Source organism: Carcharhinus amblyrhynchos, chromosome 19 (assembly GCF_965287045.1).
Source record: "Carcharhinus amblyrhynchos chromosome 19, sCarAmb.v2.hapA, whole genome shotgun sequence".
Classification (NCBI taxonomy): domain Eukaryota; kingdom Metazoa; phylum Chordata; class Chondrichthyes; order Carcharhiniformes; family Carcharhinidae; genus Carcharhinus; species Carcharhinus amblyrhynchos.
The window spans coordinates 16,846,060-16,861,319 of record NC_137342.1 but is presented as its reverse complement, the minus strand read 5'-3'; the positions used below and the strand labels follow the sequence as shown (position 1 = coordinate 16,861,319).

General features: G+C 40.9%; 1 protein-coding gene and 1 long non-coding RNA gene across 2 annotated transcripts in view; both read left to right on the top strand.

Annotated features, from left to right (window-relative positions):
• Positions 1-15,260, top strand: part of LOC145355602 (mucin-5AC-like) — a 111,502-nt gene that overhangs the window by 73,068 nt on the left and 23,174 nt on the right. Inside the window, exons 30-34 of the mRNA XM_080207851.1 lie at positions 704-760; positions 3,981-4,037; positions 12,927-12,986; positions 14,194-14,253; positions 14,825-14,878. Coding sequence (XP_080063977.1) covers positions 704-760; positions 3,981-4,037; positions 12,927-12,986; positions 14,194-14,253; positions 14,825-14,878 — 288 coding nt within the window. The remainder of the gene's footprint in view (positions 1-703; positions 761-3,980; positions 4,038-12,926; positions 12,987-14,193; positions 14,254-14,824; positions 14,879-15,260) is intronic.
• On the top strand, positions 5,613-10,876 carry LOC145355585 (uncharacterized). Its single transcript, XR_013889011.1, has 4 exons — positions 5,613-5,670; positions 7,258-7,314; positions 8,896-8,952; positions 10,817-10,876. It is a non-coding gene; the product is annotated as an uncharacterized LOC145355585 (long non-coding RNA).

The following is a 15,260-nucleotide window of genomic DNA, read 5'->3' as shown; positions in this document are numbered from 1 at the left end:
ATAGATGGTCAACAGGCTTTGGGGAGTCAGGAGGTGGCTTACTCACCACAGGATTCCTAGTCTCTGACCTGCTCTGATAGCTACAGTATTTATATGAGGAGTCCAGTTCAATTTCTGGTCAGTGGTAACGCCCAGGATGTTGATAGTGGGAAATTCAGCAATGGTAAAGCCATTGATTGTCAGGGAACTATGGATAGATTCTCTCTTGGGGGAGATGGTCATTGTCTAGCAAGAAAGACAGGGGCTGCAATTTATGTTCTATTTGTGCTGAATAGAAACGGCATTATGCCATGAATCTGGGTATGATGGTGCAGGTTGCCAGGACAATATTTCAACGTTAGGACCTTCCACTGACACTGCATTCTCAGGTCAGCTTAGAGCTGGAGGTCTCTGGGAAGTGAAACAGTCAGAGCCGCTGTTAATCTGGAGAATTTGATGTGCATCAGTTTATTGTAAGCGTCTTGCACTTTCCATTGAAAACTAATATTGAGAGGAACTCCATTCTATGTGACAAACTCCAGTAAATCTTGAAAAATCGGTGTTATGGCTGAAGAACTATTAATTAGTGATATTGTGTATTTACTAAAATAATTAAGTAAAGAGAAAAGTGAATGGATTCATTTTTTGCAACTTCTGAGCAGCTACATGCAGCAGAATCTGAGACTCAGCAGTTTCACAGGTTGAAATGTTTTCTGTTTTATAGAAACAACACCAGAACCTGAGATAGTGACAACTACATCGACCACCAAATACATACCTGGTAAGCAGCAACAGTTTTATACCTTGCTCCACAATATTCCTTGCATCAAACTCCTCCACCACTTTTCAAAAAATATCAATGAATTTGTCTGGCACAATCTTCCTTTTACAATTCCACACTGGCTTTCTTTAATTAACCCAAACTTCTTCAAATGTTTGTGGATGTTTCCCTGATTATGGATCCCAAACCCTAAACCACCACTGATATTAGACTAAGCAACTTGAGGTTGCTAGAACTTTCCTTACAGCCATTTATGAGTAGAGGTGCCATATTTGCCAATCTATAATCCACTGGAGCCTCATTGCTAACTAGGGAAGGCTAGAAGATAAGGCAAAGCCTTCAACTATCATCATTCCTACTTCCTTTGGCATCCTAGAACCCAAGTCATCCAGACCAGCTGACTAATTACGCTTAGCCATGGCAGCCTTCCTGAACCTTCTCCCTCTCAGTTCTTATCCTAACCACTGCCTCCGCTGTCTCAGTTTCAGCCAATATTTTGTCAGGATCCTCTTTCTTTATTAGCACCAATGCAAATATCTGAGCATTCTGGCTTTGACCTGCACCTCAATGTATATATCATTCTCTTTGATCCTTACTGGACAAAAAGTCACCATAGTTCCAAATGAACATAGGCTGCTCTCCCCTTGAGGGACCTCAGGCAAGGAGTAATGGTGAGAAGGTGGGCACTTCATAAATAATCTTAGAAGATGCAGGAATTGATGTTGTTTTGTATCATGAACCAGCTGTCTAGCTAACTGATCCCCCAAGACATAAGACAAACTACATTTCTTACTAGCCACTTACTGTTTCTATCCTGTTGGAACAGTTTTGGGTTTCTTTTTATGTTGACTGCCATCCTATTCTACTTTGTAGATGGTCAACAGGCTTTGGGGAGTCAGGAGGTGAATTACTCACCACAGGATTCCTAGTCTCTGACCTGCTCTGATAGCTACAGTATTTATATGGGGAGTCCACTTCCGTTTCTGGTAGTGGTAACACCCAGGATATTGTTATTGGGAAATACAGCAATGGTAAAGCCATTGATTGTCAGGAGACTATGGATAGATTCTCTCTCTTGGGGGAGATGGCCATCGTCTAGCAAGGGAAACAGAGGCTGAGGTTCATGCTCTATTTGTGCTGAATAGAAACAGCATTATTGTCATGAATCTGGATATGATGGTGCAGGTTGCCAGGACAATATTTCAATGTTAGGACCTTCCACTGACACTGCATTCTCAGGTCAGCTTAGAGCTGGAGGTCTCTGGGAAGTGAAACAGAGAGAGCCGCTGTTAATCTGGAGAATTTGATGTGCATCAGTTTATTGTAAGCGTCTTGCACTGTCCATTGAAAACTAATATTGAGAGGAACTCCATTCTATGTGACAAACTCCAGTAAATCTTGAAAAACTGATGTCCTGACTGAAGAAGTATTAATTAGTTATATTGTCTATTTGCTAAAATAAATTTAATTAAGTAAAAAGAATAATGAATATATTCATCTTTTGCAACTTCTGTACATAGCTACATGCAGCAGAATCTGAGACTCAGAACAGTTTCACAGGTTGAAATGTTTTCTGTTTTATAGAAACAACACCAGAACCTGAGATAGTGACCACTACATCCACCACCAAATTCATACCTGGTAAGCAGCAACAGTTTTATACCTTGCTCCACAATATTTCCTCCATTAAACTCCTCCACCACTTTTCAAAAAGTATCAATAGTTTGTCTGGGCACGATCTTCCTTTTACAATTCCGCACTAGCTTTCTTTAATTAACCTAAACCTCTCCAAATGTTTATGGATGTTTCACTGATTATAGATTCCAAACTCTAAGCCACCACTGATATTAGACGAAGCAGCTTGTGGTTGCTGGAACCGTCCTGCAGTCATTTATGAATAGAGGTGTCACATTTTCCAGTCTGCAATCCACTGGAGCCTCATCGCTAACTAGGGAAGGCTGGAAGATAAGGCAAACCCTTCAACTATCACCATTCCCACTTCCTTTAGCATCCTAGGATCCAGACCAGGGGACTAATCATCGTTAGCCATGGCAACCTTCCTGAACCTTCTCTCTCTCAGTTCTTACACTAACCACTGCCTCCGCTGTCTCAGTTTCAGCCAATATTTTGTCAGGATTCTCTTTCTTTATTAGCACCAATGCAAATATCTGAGCATTCTGGCTTTGACCTGCACCTCAATGTATATATCATTCTCTTTGATCCTTATTGGACAAAAAGTCGCCATAGTTCCTGATGAACATTGGCTGCTCTCTCCTTGAGGGGTCTCCACACCTCAGGCAAGGAGTAAGATTCAGAAGGTGGGCCCTTCATAAACGTTCTTAGATGGTGCAGGAATTGGTGTCACTTTGTATCACGAACCAGCTATCCAGCTAATTGAGATAACTGATCCCCCGAGACATAAGAGAAACTATATTTCTCACTAGCCACTTACTGTTTCTATCCTGCTGGAACAGATTTGGGTCTATTTTTATGTTGATTACCATTCTATTCTACTTTGTAAATGATCAACAGGCTTTGGGGAGTCAGGAGGTGGCTTACTCACCACAGGATTCCTAGTCTCTGACCTGCTCTGATAGCTGCAGTATTTAAATGGGGAGTCCAGTTCAATTTCTGGTCAGTGGTAACACTCAGGATGTTGATAGTGGGAAATTCAGCAATGGTAAAGCCATTGATTGTCAGGGGACTATGGATAGATTCTCTCTTGGGGGAGATGATCATTGTCTAGCAAGAAAGACAGGGGCTGCAATTTATGTTCTATTTGTGCTGAATAGAAACTGCATTATGGCATGAATCTGGGAATGATGGTACAGGTTGCCAGGACAATATTTCAACATTAGGACCTTCCACTGACACTGCATTCTCAGGTCAGCTTAGAGCTGGAGGACTCTGGGAAGTAAAACAGTCAGAGTTGCTGTTAACCTGGAGAATTCGATGTTCATCAGTTTATTGTAAGCAGCTTGCACTGTCCATTGAAAACTAATATTGACAGGAACTCCATTCAATGTGACAAACTCCAGTAAATCTTGAAAAATTGGTGTTGTGGCTGAAGAGCCATGATTTAGTGATATTGTGTATTTGCTAAAATAATTAAGTAAGGAGAAAAGTGAATGGATTCATTTTTTGCAACTTCTGAACAGCTACATGTAGCAGAATCTGAGACTCAGCAGTTTCACAGGTTGAAATGTTTTCTGTTTTATAGAAACAACACCAGAACCTGAGATAGTGACAACTACATCGACCACCAAATACATACCTGGTAAGCAGCAACAGTTTTATACCTTGCTCCACAATATTCCTTGCATCAAACTCCTTCTCTATTTTCAAAAAATATCAATGAATTTGTCTGGCACGATCTTCCTTTTACAATTCCACACTGGCTTTCTTTAATTAACCCAAACCTCTCCAAATGTTTGTGGATGTTTCCCTGATTATGTATTCCAAACCCTAAACCACCACTGATATTAGACTAAGCAACTTGCGGTTGCTAGAACTTTCCTTACAGCCATTTATGAATAGAGGTGCCATATTTGCCAGTCTACAATCCACTAGAGCCTCATCGCTAACTAGGGATGACTGGAAGATAAGGCAAGCCCTTCAATTATCACCATTCCCACTTCCTTTAGCATCCTAGGACCCAAGTCATCCAGACCAGCTGACTAATTACGCTTAGCCATGGCAGCCTTCCTGAACCTTCTCCGTCTCAATTCTTATCCTAGCCACTGCCTCCGCTGTCTCAGTTTCAGCCAATATTTTGTCAGGATCCTCTTTCTTTATTAGCACCAATGCAAATATCTGAGCATTCTGGCTTTGACCTGCACCTCAATGTATGTATCGTTCTCTTTGATCCTTATTGGACAAAAGGTCACCATAGTTCCAGAAGAACATAGGCTGCTCTCCCCTTGAGGGACCTCAGGCAAGAAGTAAGGATGAGAAGGTGGGCACTTCATAAATAATCTTAGATGATGCAGGAATTGATGTTGTTTTGTATCACGAACCAGCTGTCAAGCTAACTGATCCCCCAAGACATAAGACAAACTACATTTCTTACTAGCCACTTACTGTTTCTATCCTGTTGGAACAGTTTTGGGTTTCTTTTTATGTTGACTGCCATCCTATTCTACTTTGTAGATGGTCAACAGGCTTTGGGGAGTCAGGAGGTGAATTACTCACCACAGGATTCCTAGTCCCTGACCAGCTCTGATAGCTACAGTATTTATATGGGGAGTCCACTTCAGTTTCTGGTCAGTGGTAACACCGAGGATGTTGATAGTGGGAAATTCAGCAATGGTAAAGCCATTGATTGTCAGGGGCCTATGGATAAATTCCCTCTCTTGGGGGAGATGGTCATCGTCTAGCAAGGGAAACAGAGGCTGAAGTTCATGCTCTATTTGTGCTGAATAGAAACGGCATTATTGTCATGAATCTGGATATGATGGTGCAGGTTGCCAGGACAATATTTCAATGTTAGGACCTTCCACTGACACTGCATTCTCAGGTCAGCTTAGAGCTGGAGGTCTCTGGGATGTGAAACAGTCAGAGCCGCTGTTAATCTGGAGAATTTGATGTGCATCAGTTTATTGTAAGCGTCTTGCACTGTCCATTGAAAACTAATATTGAGAGGAACTCCATTCTATGTGACAAACTCCAGTAAATCTTGAAAAATCGGTGTTGTGGCTGAAGTACTATTAATTAGTTATATTGTGTATTTGCTAAAATCATTAAGTAAAGAGACAAGTGAATGGATTCATTTTTTGGAACTTCTGAGCAGCTACATGCAGCAGAATCTGAGACTCAGAGCAGTTTCACAGGTTGAAATGTTTTCTGTTTTATAGACACAACACCAGAACCTGAGATAGTGACAACTACATCGACCACCAAATTCATACCTGGTAAGCAGCAACAGTTTTATACCTTGCTCCACAATATTTCCTCCATTAAACTCCTCCACCACTTTTCAAAAAATATCAATGGATTTGTCTGGCACGATCTTCTTTTTACAATTCCACACTGGTTTTGTTTAGTTCACCCAAACCTTTCCAAATGTTTGTGGATGTTTCTCTGCTTATGGATTCCAAACCCTAAACCACCACTGATATTAGACTAAGCAACTTGCGGTTGCTAGAACTATCCTTACAGCCATTTATGAATAGAGGTGCCGTATTTGCCAGTCTACAATCCACTGGAGCCTCATCGCTAACTAGGGAAGGCTGGAAGATAAGGCAAACTCTTCAACTATCACCATTCCCACTTCCTTTAGCATCCTAGGACCCAAGTCATCCAGAACAGGTGACTAATTATCCTTAGCCATGGCAGCCTTCCTGAACCTTCTCTCTCTCAGTTCTTACACTAACCACAGCCTCCGCTGTCTCAGTTTCAGCCAATATTTTGTCAGGATTCTCTTTCTTTATTAGCACCAATGCAAATATCTGAGCATTCTGGCTTTGACCTGCACCTCAATGTATATATCATTCTCTTTGATCCTTATTGAACAAATTTAACCATAGTTTCAAATGAACATAGGCTGCTCTCCCCTTGAGGGACCTCAGGCAAGGCGTAAGGGTGAGAAGGTGGGAGCTTCATAAATAATCTTAGATGATGCTGGAATTGGTGTTGTTTTGTATCAGGAACCAGCTATCCAGCTAACTGATCCCCCAAGACATAAGACAAACTACATTTCTTACTAGCCACTTACTGTTTCTATCCTGTTGGAACAGTTTTGGGTTTCTTTTTATGTTGACTGCCATCCTATTCTACTTTGTAGATGGTCAACAGGCTTTGGGGAGTCAGGAGGTGAACTTCTCACCACAGGATTCCTAGTCTCTGACCTGCTCTGATAGCTACAGTATTTATATGGGGAGTCCACTTCAGTTTCTGGTCAATGGTAACACCCAGGATGTTGATAGTGGGAAATTCAGCAATGGTAAAGCCATTGATTATCAGGATACTATGCATAGATTCTTTCTTGGGAGAGATGGTCATCGTCTAGCGAGGGAAACAGAGACTGAGGTTCATGCTCTATTTGTGCTGAATAGAAACGGCATTATTGTCATGAATCTGGATATGATGGTGCAGGTTGCCAGGACAATATTTCAATGTTAGGACCTTCCACTGACGCTGCATTCTCAGGTCAGCTTAGAGCTGGAGGTCTCTGGGATGTGAAACAGTCAGAGCCGCTGTTAATCTGGAGAATTTGATGTGCATCAGTTTATTGTAAGCGGCTTGCACTGTCCATTGAAAACTAATATTGACAGGAACTCCATTCTATGTGACAAACTCCAGCAAATCTTACCTTGAAAAACTGATGTCCTGACTGAAGAACTATTAATTAGTTCCATTGTCTATTTGCTAAAATAAATTTAATTAAGTAAAGAGAATAATGAATAGATTCATTTTTTGCAACTTCTGTACATAGCTACATGCAGCAGAATCTGACACTCAGAACAGTTTCACAGGTTGAAATGTTTTCTGTTTTATAGAAACAACACCAGAACCTGAGATAGTGACAACTACATCCACCACCAAATTCATACCTGGTAAGCAGCAACAGTTTTATACCTTGCTCCACAATATTTCCTCCATTAAACTCCTCCACCACTTTTCAAAAAGTATCAATAGTTTGTCTGGGCACGATCTTCCTTTTACAATTCCGCACTAGCTTTCTTTAATTAACCTAAACCTCTCCAAATGTTTATGGATGTTTCACTGATTATGGATTCCAAACTCTAAACCACCACTGATATTAGACGAAGCAACTTGTGGTTGCTGGAACTGTCCTGCAGCCATTTATGAATAGAGGTGTCACATTTTCCAGTCTGCAATCCACTGGAGCCTCATCGCTAACTAGGGAAGGCTGGAAGATAAGGCAAACCCTTCAACTATCACCATTCCCACTTCCTTTAGCATCCTAGGATCCAGACCAGGGGACTAATCATCCTTAGCCATGGCAACCTTCCTGAACCTTCTCTCTCTCAGTTCTTACACTAACCACTGCCTCCACTGCCTCAGTTTCAGCCAATATTTTGTCAGGATTCTCTTTCTTTATTAGCACCAATGCAAATATCTGAGCATTCTGGCTTTGACCTGCACCTCAATGTATATATCATTCTCTTTGATCCTTATTGGACAAAAAGTCGCCATAGTTCCTGATGAACATTGGCTGCTCTCTCCTTGAGGGGTCTCCACACCTCAGGCAAAGGAGTAAGGTTCAGAAGGTGGGCCCTTCATAAATATTCTTAGATGGTGCAGGAATTGGTGTCACTTTGTATCACGCACCAGCTATCCAGCTAATTGAGATAACTGATCCCCCGAGACATAAGAGAAACTACATTTCTCACTAGCCACTTACTGTTTCTATCCTGCTGGAACAGATTTGGGTTTATTTTTATGTTGATTACCATTCTATTCTACTTTATAGATGGTCAACAGGCTTTGGGGTGTCAGGAGGTGGCTTACTCACCACAGGATTCCTAGTCTCTGACCTGCTCTGATAGCTACAGTATTTATATGAGGAGTCCACTTCAGTTTCTGGTCAGTGGTAACGCCCAGGATGTTGATAGTGGGAAATTCAGCAATGGTAAAGCCATTGATTGTCAGGGAACTATGGATAGATTCTCTCTTGGGGGAGATGGTCATTGTCTAGCAAGAAAGACAGGGGCTGCAATTTATGTTCTATTTGTGCTGAATAGAAACGGCATTATGCCATGAATCTGGATATGATGGTGCAGGTTTCCAGGACAATATTTCAACGTTAGGACTTTCCACTGACACTGCATTCTCAGGTCAGCTTAGAGCTGGAGGACTCTGGGAAGTGAAACAGTCAGAGCCGCTGTTAATCTGGAGAATTCGATATGCATCAGTTTATTGTAAGCAGCATGCACTGTCCATTGAAAACTAATGTTGACAGGACCTCCATTCTATGTGACGAACTCCAGTACATCTTACCTTGAAAAATTGGTGTTCTGGCTGAAGAGCTATTAATTAGTTATATTGTCTATTTGCTAAAAAATTAAGAGAAAAATGAATGGATTCATTTTTTGCAACTTCTGTGCATAGCTACAAGCAGCAGAATCTGAGACTCAGCAGTTTCACAGGTTGAAATGTTTTCTGCTTTATAGAAACAACACCAGAACCTGAGATAGTGACAACTACATCCACCACCAAATTCATACCTGGTAAGCAGCAACAGTTTTATACCTTGCTCCCAGTCTCTCTCCAAATGTGACTGTTTCCTCACTCAGAGAGGTTTGTCACTGAGTCAGTGCAAATATAACTTCTCATTTTTCCTTCATTGTTAAGCAAGCAGTGATCCCAGAACTGACACTGGGGGACACCACTGTCTACTGTTGTCCAGTCCAAAATATAACCATCTACCATCACTTGCTGCTTTCTGTTTTTAAGCCAATTTTTTATCTGTTTGGATACTGATTTTTCTATTCCATATGCTTCAATTTTCTAATCAGTTTTTTATCTGAAAATTTGCAAAACATTTAACAGAAATATCAACAACATCCACAATATTCTTTTCATCAAATTCCTCTGCTACATTTGCAATAAGTATCAGTGAGTTTGCCCGGCAAGATTGTCCTTTTACAATTCAATGCTGGCTTTCTTTAACTAACATAAAACTATCCAAATGTTTGTGAATGTTTCCTTGATTCTGGATTCCAAATCCTAAACCAGCTCCATCCAGGGAAGGTTTAAAATTAAGTCAAGCCTTTCAACTCTCTCCATCCCCACTTCCTTTGGCAACCTGGGATCCAAGTCATCCAAACCACCATCCTTTGCCAAAGCAGCCTTCCTTAACCTTCCGCCTCTCAATTCTTACACTAACTATTGTCTCCGTTGTCTCAGTTTCTGCCAATATTTTATCAGGATCCTCTTTCTTTATTAGAAAGAATAATACAAATAACTGATCGAGCATTCTGGCTTTGACCGGCACCTCAATGTGTATATATCATTCTCTTTGATCCTCATTAGAGATAAAGTCACTGTAATCCCAGATGATGATAGGCTGCTCTCCCCTTGGGAGAGAACTGACTGGTGCTGATTTTAACCTGAGGATCTCCACACCTCAGGTGAGGGGTAAGGCTGAGACAGCAGGCCTTCATGAATAACCTGAGCTGCACCCTTGGCATTGTTCTGCATCACAAACTACCCGTCCAGACAACTGAGCTAACTGGTCCCCAAGACACAAGACAAACTACATTTCTGACTAGCCACTTAGTCATTACATTCTGGTAGAACAGTTTTGGGTTTGTTTTTATGTTGACCGCCATTCTATTTCCATATTCTTTCTTTGCCTCCCATATTTTCATCTTCATCTCCCATCTCAACTGACATGAAGGATTCATCTGACATGCATTATGTCCCCTCCATTTTTCGCTTCATCACAATCTCTATTTCCCTTCTCATCCAGGGAGCCCTGTTTTTGGTTCCCTTACTTCTTCACTCAAAGGGATTAACCTGACGAAAGGGCTAACCCAAAAGCTAGTGAGTTTACTATCAAATAAATCGGTTGGACTGAAACCTGGTGTTGTCAGACTTCCTACTTGGAAGGCCATAGAATACCTCTTGCACTGAGAAAATTGATGGCAATGAACAGATTATAGTGTGATCAGTGTTAATAAATATTTGAGAATTAGAATCTTCGACCGACACTGCATTCTCATGTCTAGTTAGAGCTGGAGGGTGCTGGGAAATGACCTGAGAATACTCAGAGCCACTGCCTCCCTGGAGAATTCAAATCAATGTGTTTTTGCCGATTGTAAGAGGTTTCCACTGAGCATTGTGAACCAATATTTATCAGAACTCCATTCTATGTAACAATTCCAGTAAATCTATAATGTATAATTAATTTCCTGGCTGTAAGAGTTATTAAATAGTTGTATCCCCTCTTAATTAACCAAAATAATTTAATTCAGTCAACTAACAGAGAAGTGAATGGATTTGATTTTTTCAGTGTCTGTACATAGCTACATGCAGCAGAATCTTAGATTCAGAGCAGTTTCACAGGTTGAAATGTTTTCTGCTTTATAGAAACAACACCAAAACCTGAGATAGTGACAACAACAACATCTACCACTGCATACGTACTTGGTAAGCAGCAATGGTTGTACATCTGTCTGTCTCTGTGTAGTCTGCCACTGACTCATTAACAAATGTAACTTCGATTTTCTACTTCAAATTATCCTTTCAATTGTTTGCTTTGAAAACATTTGTTTCTCTGGTCGTTGTAAATTTGAATGCAGCTTGTTGGGATTTGTACTCCTGACATAACAGTTCATGGAATGATAGATAATAATAGATCATTTCTAACATGACCAACTGTCGTAGCCTTTCTTCCTCATATTTCTCCATTGCATGTATAGCTCCCAAGTGAGAGGGATGTATTTATTATAACATCCATCGTGTTATGATATTATGAATTCCCTCCCTCATCCTTTTAAACTCCAACGACTACAGTCCAGAGTCCTCAGCCGTTCCCATATGACAGAAATTGTCTGTTCTCGCTGACAGCGATGGGAGAGTGAATGAGACCAGAGAATCCCAACCAAATGTCTAGAAGTTTGAAATTTGTGTGCTTGGCTGAGGGCAGCAGGAAAGTATGTTTTCAAACCCAGTACAGGCAAGCCTCACTGAGTGGTGTAGCAATATTTTTCTTGCGATATAGAAACTGTACCACTAACCTGGACAATGATTAAAACTACCTCCACATGCCTGGTAAGTGACAGCATTTTTTAAATTAAATTGCACCAAATCTGCCTCCACAAGTTATTTATTTTTGTATGTTTCTTCCCTGCTGCCTTCAGACTTTTGAATGGACCTATCTTGCATTAAGCTGATCTTTTTCTACAGCCTAGTAATGACGATAACATTACATTCTGCATATTACATTGCATTACAATGCGTGGGGTTATGGGGATAGGATGGGGGGCGGGGGAGATCCTGGGTTAGAGACTCTGTCAGAGAGTCGGTGCAGACTTGATGGGCTGAATGGCCTCTTCTACGCTGTGGGGATTTTATGAAATGCCACCCAACTTAACCCAGGACCTCCCCCCATCCTATCCCCATAACCCCATGCATTAACGATGGATAATCCATCTTACCTTTGGACATTTTGGGGCAATTTAGCATGGCCAATCCACCTAATCTGCACATCTTTAGAGTGTGGAAGGAAACCTGGGCATCCCAGGGAAACCCAACACATACGGTGAAAATGTGCACAGTCCATACAGACAGGTGTTACCTCCATTTAGGCTGGCAAAGCCAGTAAGCTGCCCCCACACACACTTGAAGAATGTGACTGGTGTACCAGTTGAGATGGCAATCAGTTAAATCTCCATTCATACTGAATAGGAAAAGCAATAAGACACGTGTCAGAGTAAAGTAGTTCAGGTTCCCAGTATTAATATTTGAATAACATGACCTCCCATTTTTCACACATGCATTTTGGTCATGTCAGATTTAAGCTCTTGGTGGTGTGAGCCTGGCATAATTACCAGGCTAGCTGCCCATGTATTTTCCCAGTCATTGTTTCTTTGGACTGTCGAAGCCAATATGGATGTATCTGTTTTAAGAAATTTCCATGGGCTATTGAAAACTAATATTTCCAAAAAGTCTATTAGCAACACTATCATGGTGGCACAGTGGTTAGCGCTGCTGCCTCACAGCACCAGGGACACAGGTTTGATTCTGGCCTCAGGTCACTATCTGTGTCGCGTCTGCACATTCTCCCCATGTCTCTGTGGGTGCACCAATTTCTTCCCACAGCCCAAAGATGTGTGGGTTAGATGCATTGGCCACGCTCAATTGCCCCTTAGTGCCAGGGGATTAGCAGGGTAAATGTGTAAGGTTATAGGAATAGGATCTGGTGGGATTGTGGTCAGCACAGACTCGATGGGCTGAATGGCCTCTTTCTGCACCTGTAGGGATTCTATGAAGTAAATTAATGTGACAATTCCAGTAATTCTTCACCGAATGTGGGTTATTAAGTAGTTCTATTCTCTCCACACTAAGTTTATTGAGTGTACTAAGTATACAATTGAATAGGTGTAATTTTTAGAAATCTTGCACTTAGCTACATGCAACAGAAAGGTAAGTTTATAAACCTCAGTGTGCACTGTTAAAATATTTTTCTCCTCTGCAGAAACTACAACCCCGATTGTGACAACAACTTCAACCTTGCCCACCACCAGCACCACACCCGGTAATTGGCAGCAATTTTATATCTTGTGCTAAGTCTATTTCAGAATGGATTTGATCCTAACTTTGTGGTCTGTCGCTATTACTATTTTATAAATGCGGCTTTGAATTTTCTACATCAGATTAGTTTGCTTTGACAATGTTTGCAAAGCTGTTCCTTATTTTGTAAATTTTTGGTTAAATTTTAGGAAATTACGCTCCTAATGTAATGTTTAGCAGGACAGAGTACCAATCTTATTTGCAGCCCAAGCAACGTGGGGGCATTGTATTATATGTTCCTATTAAATAGCAATTTTGCAGTTATCAAATATTGGGGCAGTTTCATGTTTCAAACCAGGAGAAAAGTTCTCTCAATAGACTTTCAAATTCTTCCCTGGAATTTCATTTCCCCACTCTTTCACTCTAGCACATAAATGAAAATTAACCCATTGATTTCTGAAATAGGAATATTAACATGGAAAGCACCCTGGTGCTCAGAGGAACGGAGTTGTACTGGGATTGATCGTCTTTGTGTCATTGCGATTAAATGGTGGAGCTGGAATGTAATAAGTTATCTGAAGCACTATTCCCAGTGAATGTCTACAGCACACCCTAATTTGGAACTATATCACCATTCCTTCACTGTCATGGGGTCAACATCCTAAAACCACTCTTCCTAACTGCACTGTGAGACTGAATGGATACATGGACTGCAACTGTTCACGAAAGTAGCTCAGCACTACCTTCTTGAGGACAATTAGGGATGGGCATTAAATGCTAGTCTGGCCAGCGACACCACATCCCATGAATGAATGAAAAGAAATGGTGTTACAAGTTCCAGCTATAAGTATTTGGACAACATGACTCTCCATGCACTTGGCATACCTTGGTTTGATCAATGCTGGTGGGCTTTGGTAGCTGTGACCATAATTCCCATTTATCTGTGTATCCAAGCTGCCACACAGCAATCCTGAGTGTTCCTGCATGACTGGCACACTCCAGAATAAAATTTTGTTTTAGGTTGGGTGTGATGCTGGTATGGTATATATTTTCTGAGCCATTGTTTATCTTGACAGATAGTGTCAATAGAGATTAGTTTGCTATAAGATGCTCCACTGTCCATTGAACACAAATATTTAAATTACCCCATGATCAAGCTTACATGGTAATTCTAGCAGCTCGTAATTATGGAATTGATCCGTGCACAGTTAAAATATTTTTCCCCTTTGCAGAAACTACAACCCCGATTGTGACAACAACTTCAACCTTACCCACCACCAGCACCATACCCGGTAATTGGCAGCGATTTTATTTCTTGTGCTAAGTCTAATTTAAGGTTTGTTGAGTAGTGTCACATTAACACTGCAATGAAGTTACTGTGAAAATCTCCACACTCCAGCACCTGTTCGGGTACGCTAAGGGAGAATTTAATATGGCAATTGCACTCACTTGCAACCTGTGTGTTCCTGTATAGCCTGCACATTCTATTTTAAAAAAGTTTGGGTTACATTGGGTGTAATGCTGTTATGGTATATATTTTCTGAGCCACTGTTTATCTTGACAGATGGGGTTAATAGAGATTAGTTTGCTGTAAGATGCTCCACTGTCTATTGAACACAAATATTTAAATTACCTCAAATCTTGCATGACAGTTCTAGCAACTCTTAATTATGGAATTGGTTCGCTGCATGTAAGGATCATTAAGTAGCCAATTTCTCCCTCTGCTAAAATAATTTTGAGTAGATGCAGGAGTGAATACATTTTTACAATTTTTGTGCTTGGCCATAGACAATGGGCAGGTATGTTTTTACACCTGACGCAGACAAGTTGTCTAACAGTTTGAAATATTTTCCTGCTTTATAGAAACTTTACCACCAACACGGACAACTACCCCATTTGCCACAAGTCCCATACCTGGTAAGTTTTTAAGCATTGCAAGTTCCTATCTGACTATTTCTCACTGTTCTGAGCTCAAGTGCGGTTCTTACTGTTTTTCAACTGAATTGCTGCATCTGGTTGTCGAACAGTGAAAAGCCGAGATTGAACTTCAGTGACCTGAATTTACATTAATAAGGAGCTGGATTATAAGATGGTGTTACAGTTGGATGGGTGTCTTCCACTATTGCTGACCTAGGATCATAGAATCCCTACAATGCAGAAGGAGGCCATTTGGCCTATTGAATCTACACCGACAAAAATCCTAACCAGATCCTATCCCCATATTTACTTTGCTAACCCACCTGACACTAAGGGGCAATTTAGCATGATGAATCAACCTAACCTGCACACCTTTGGACTG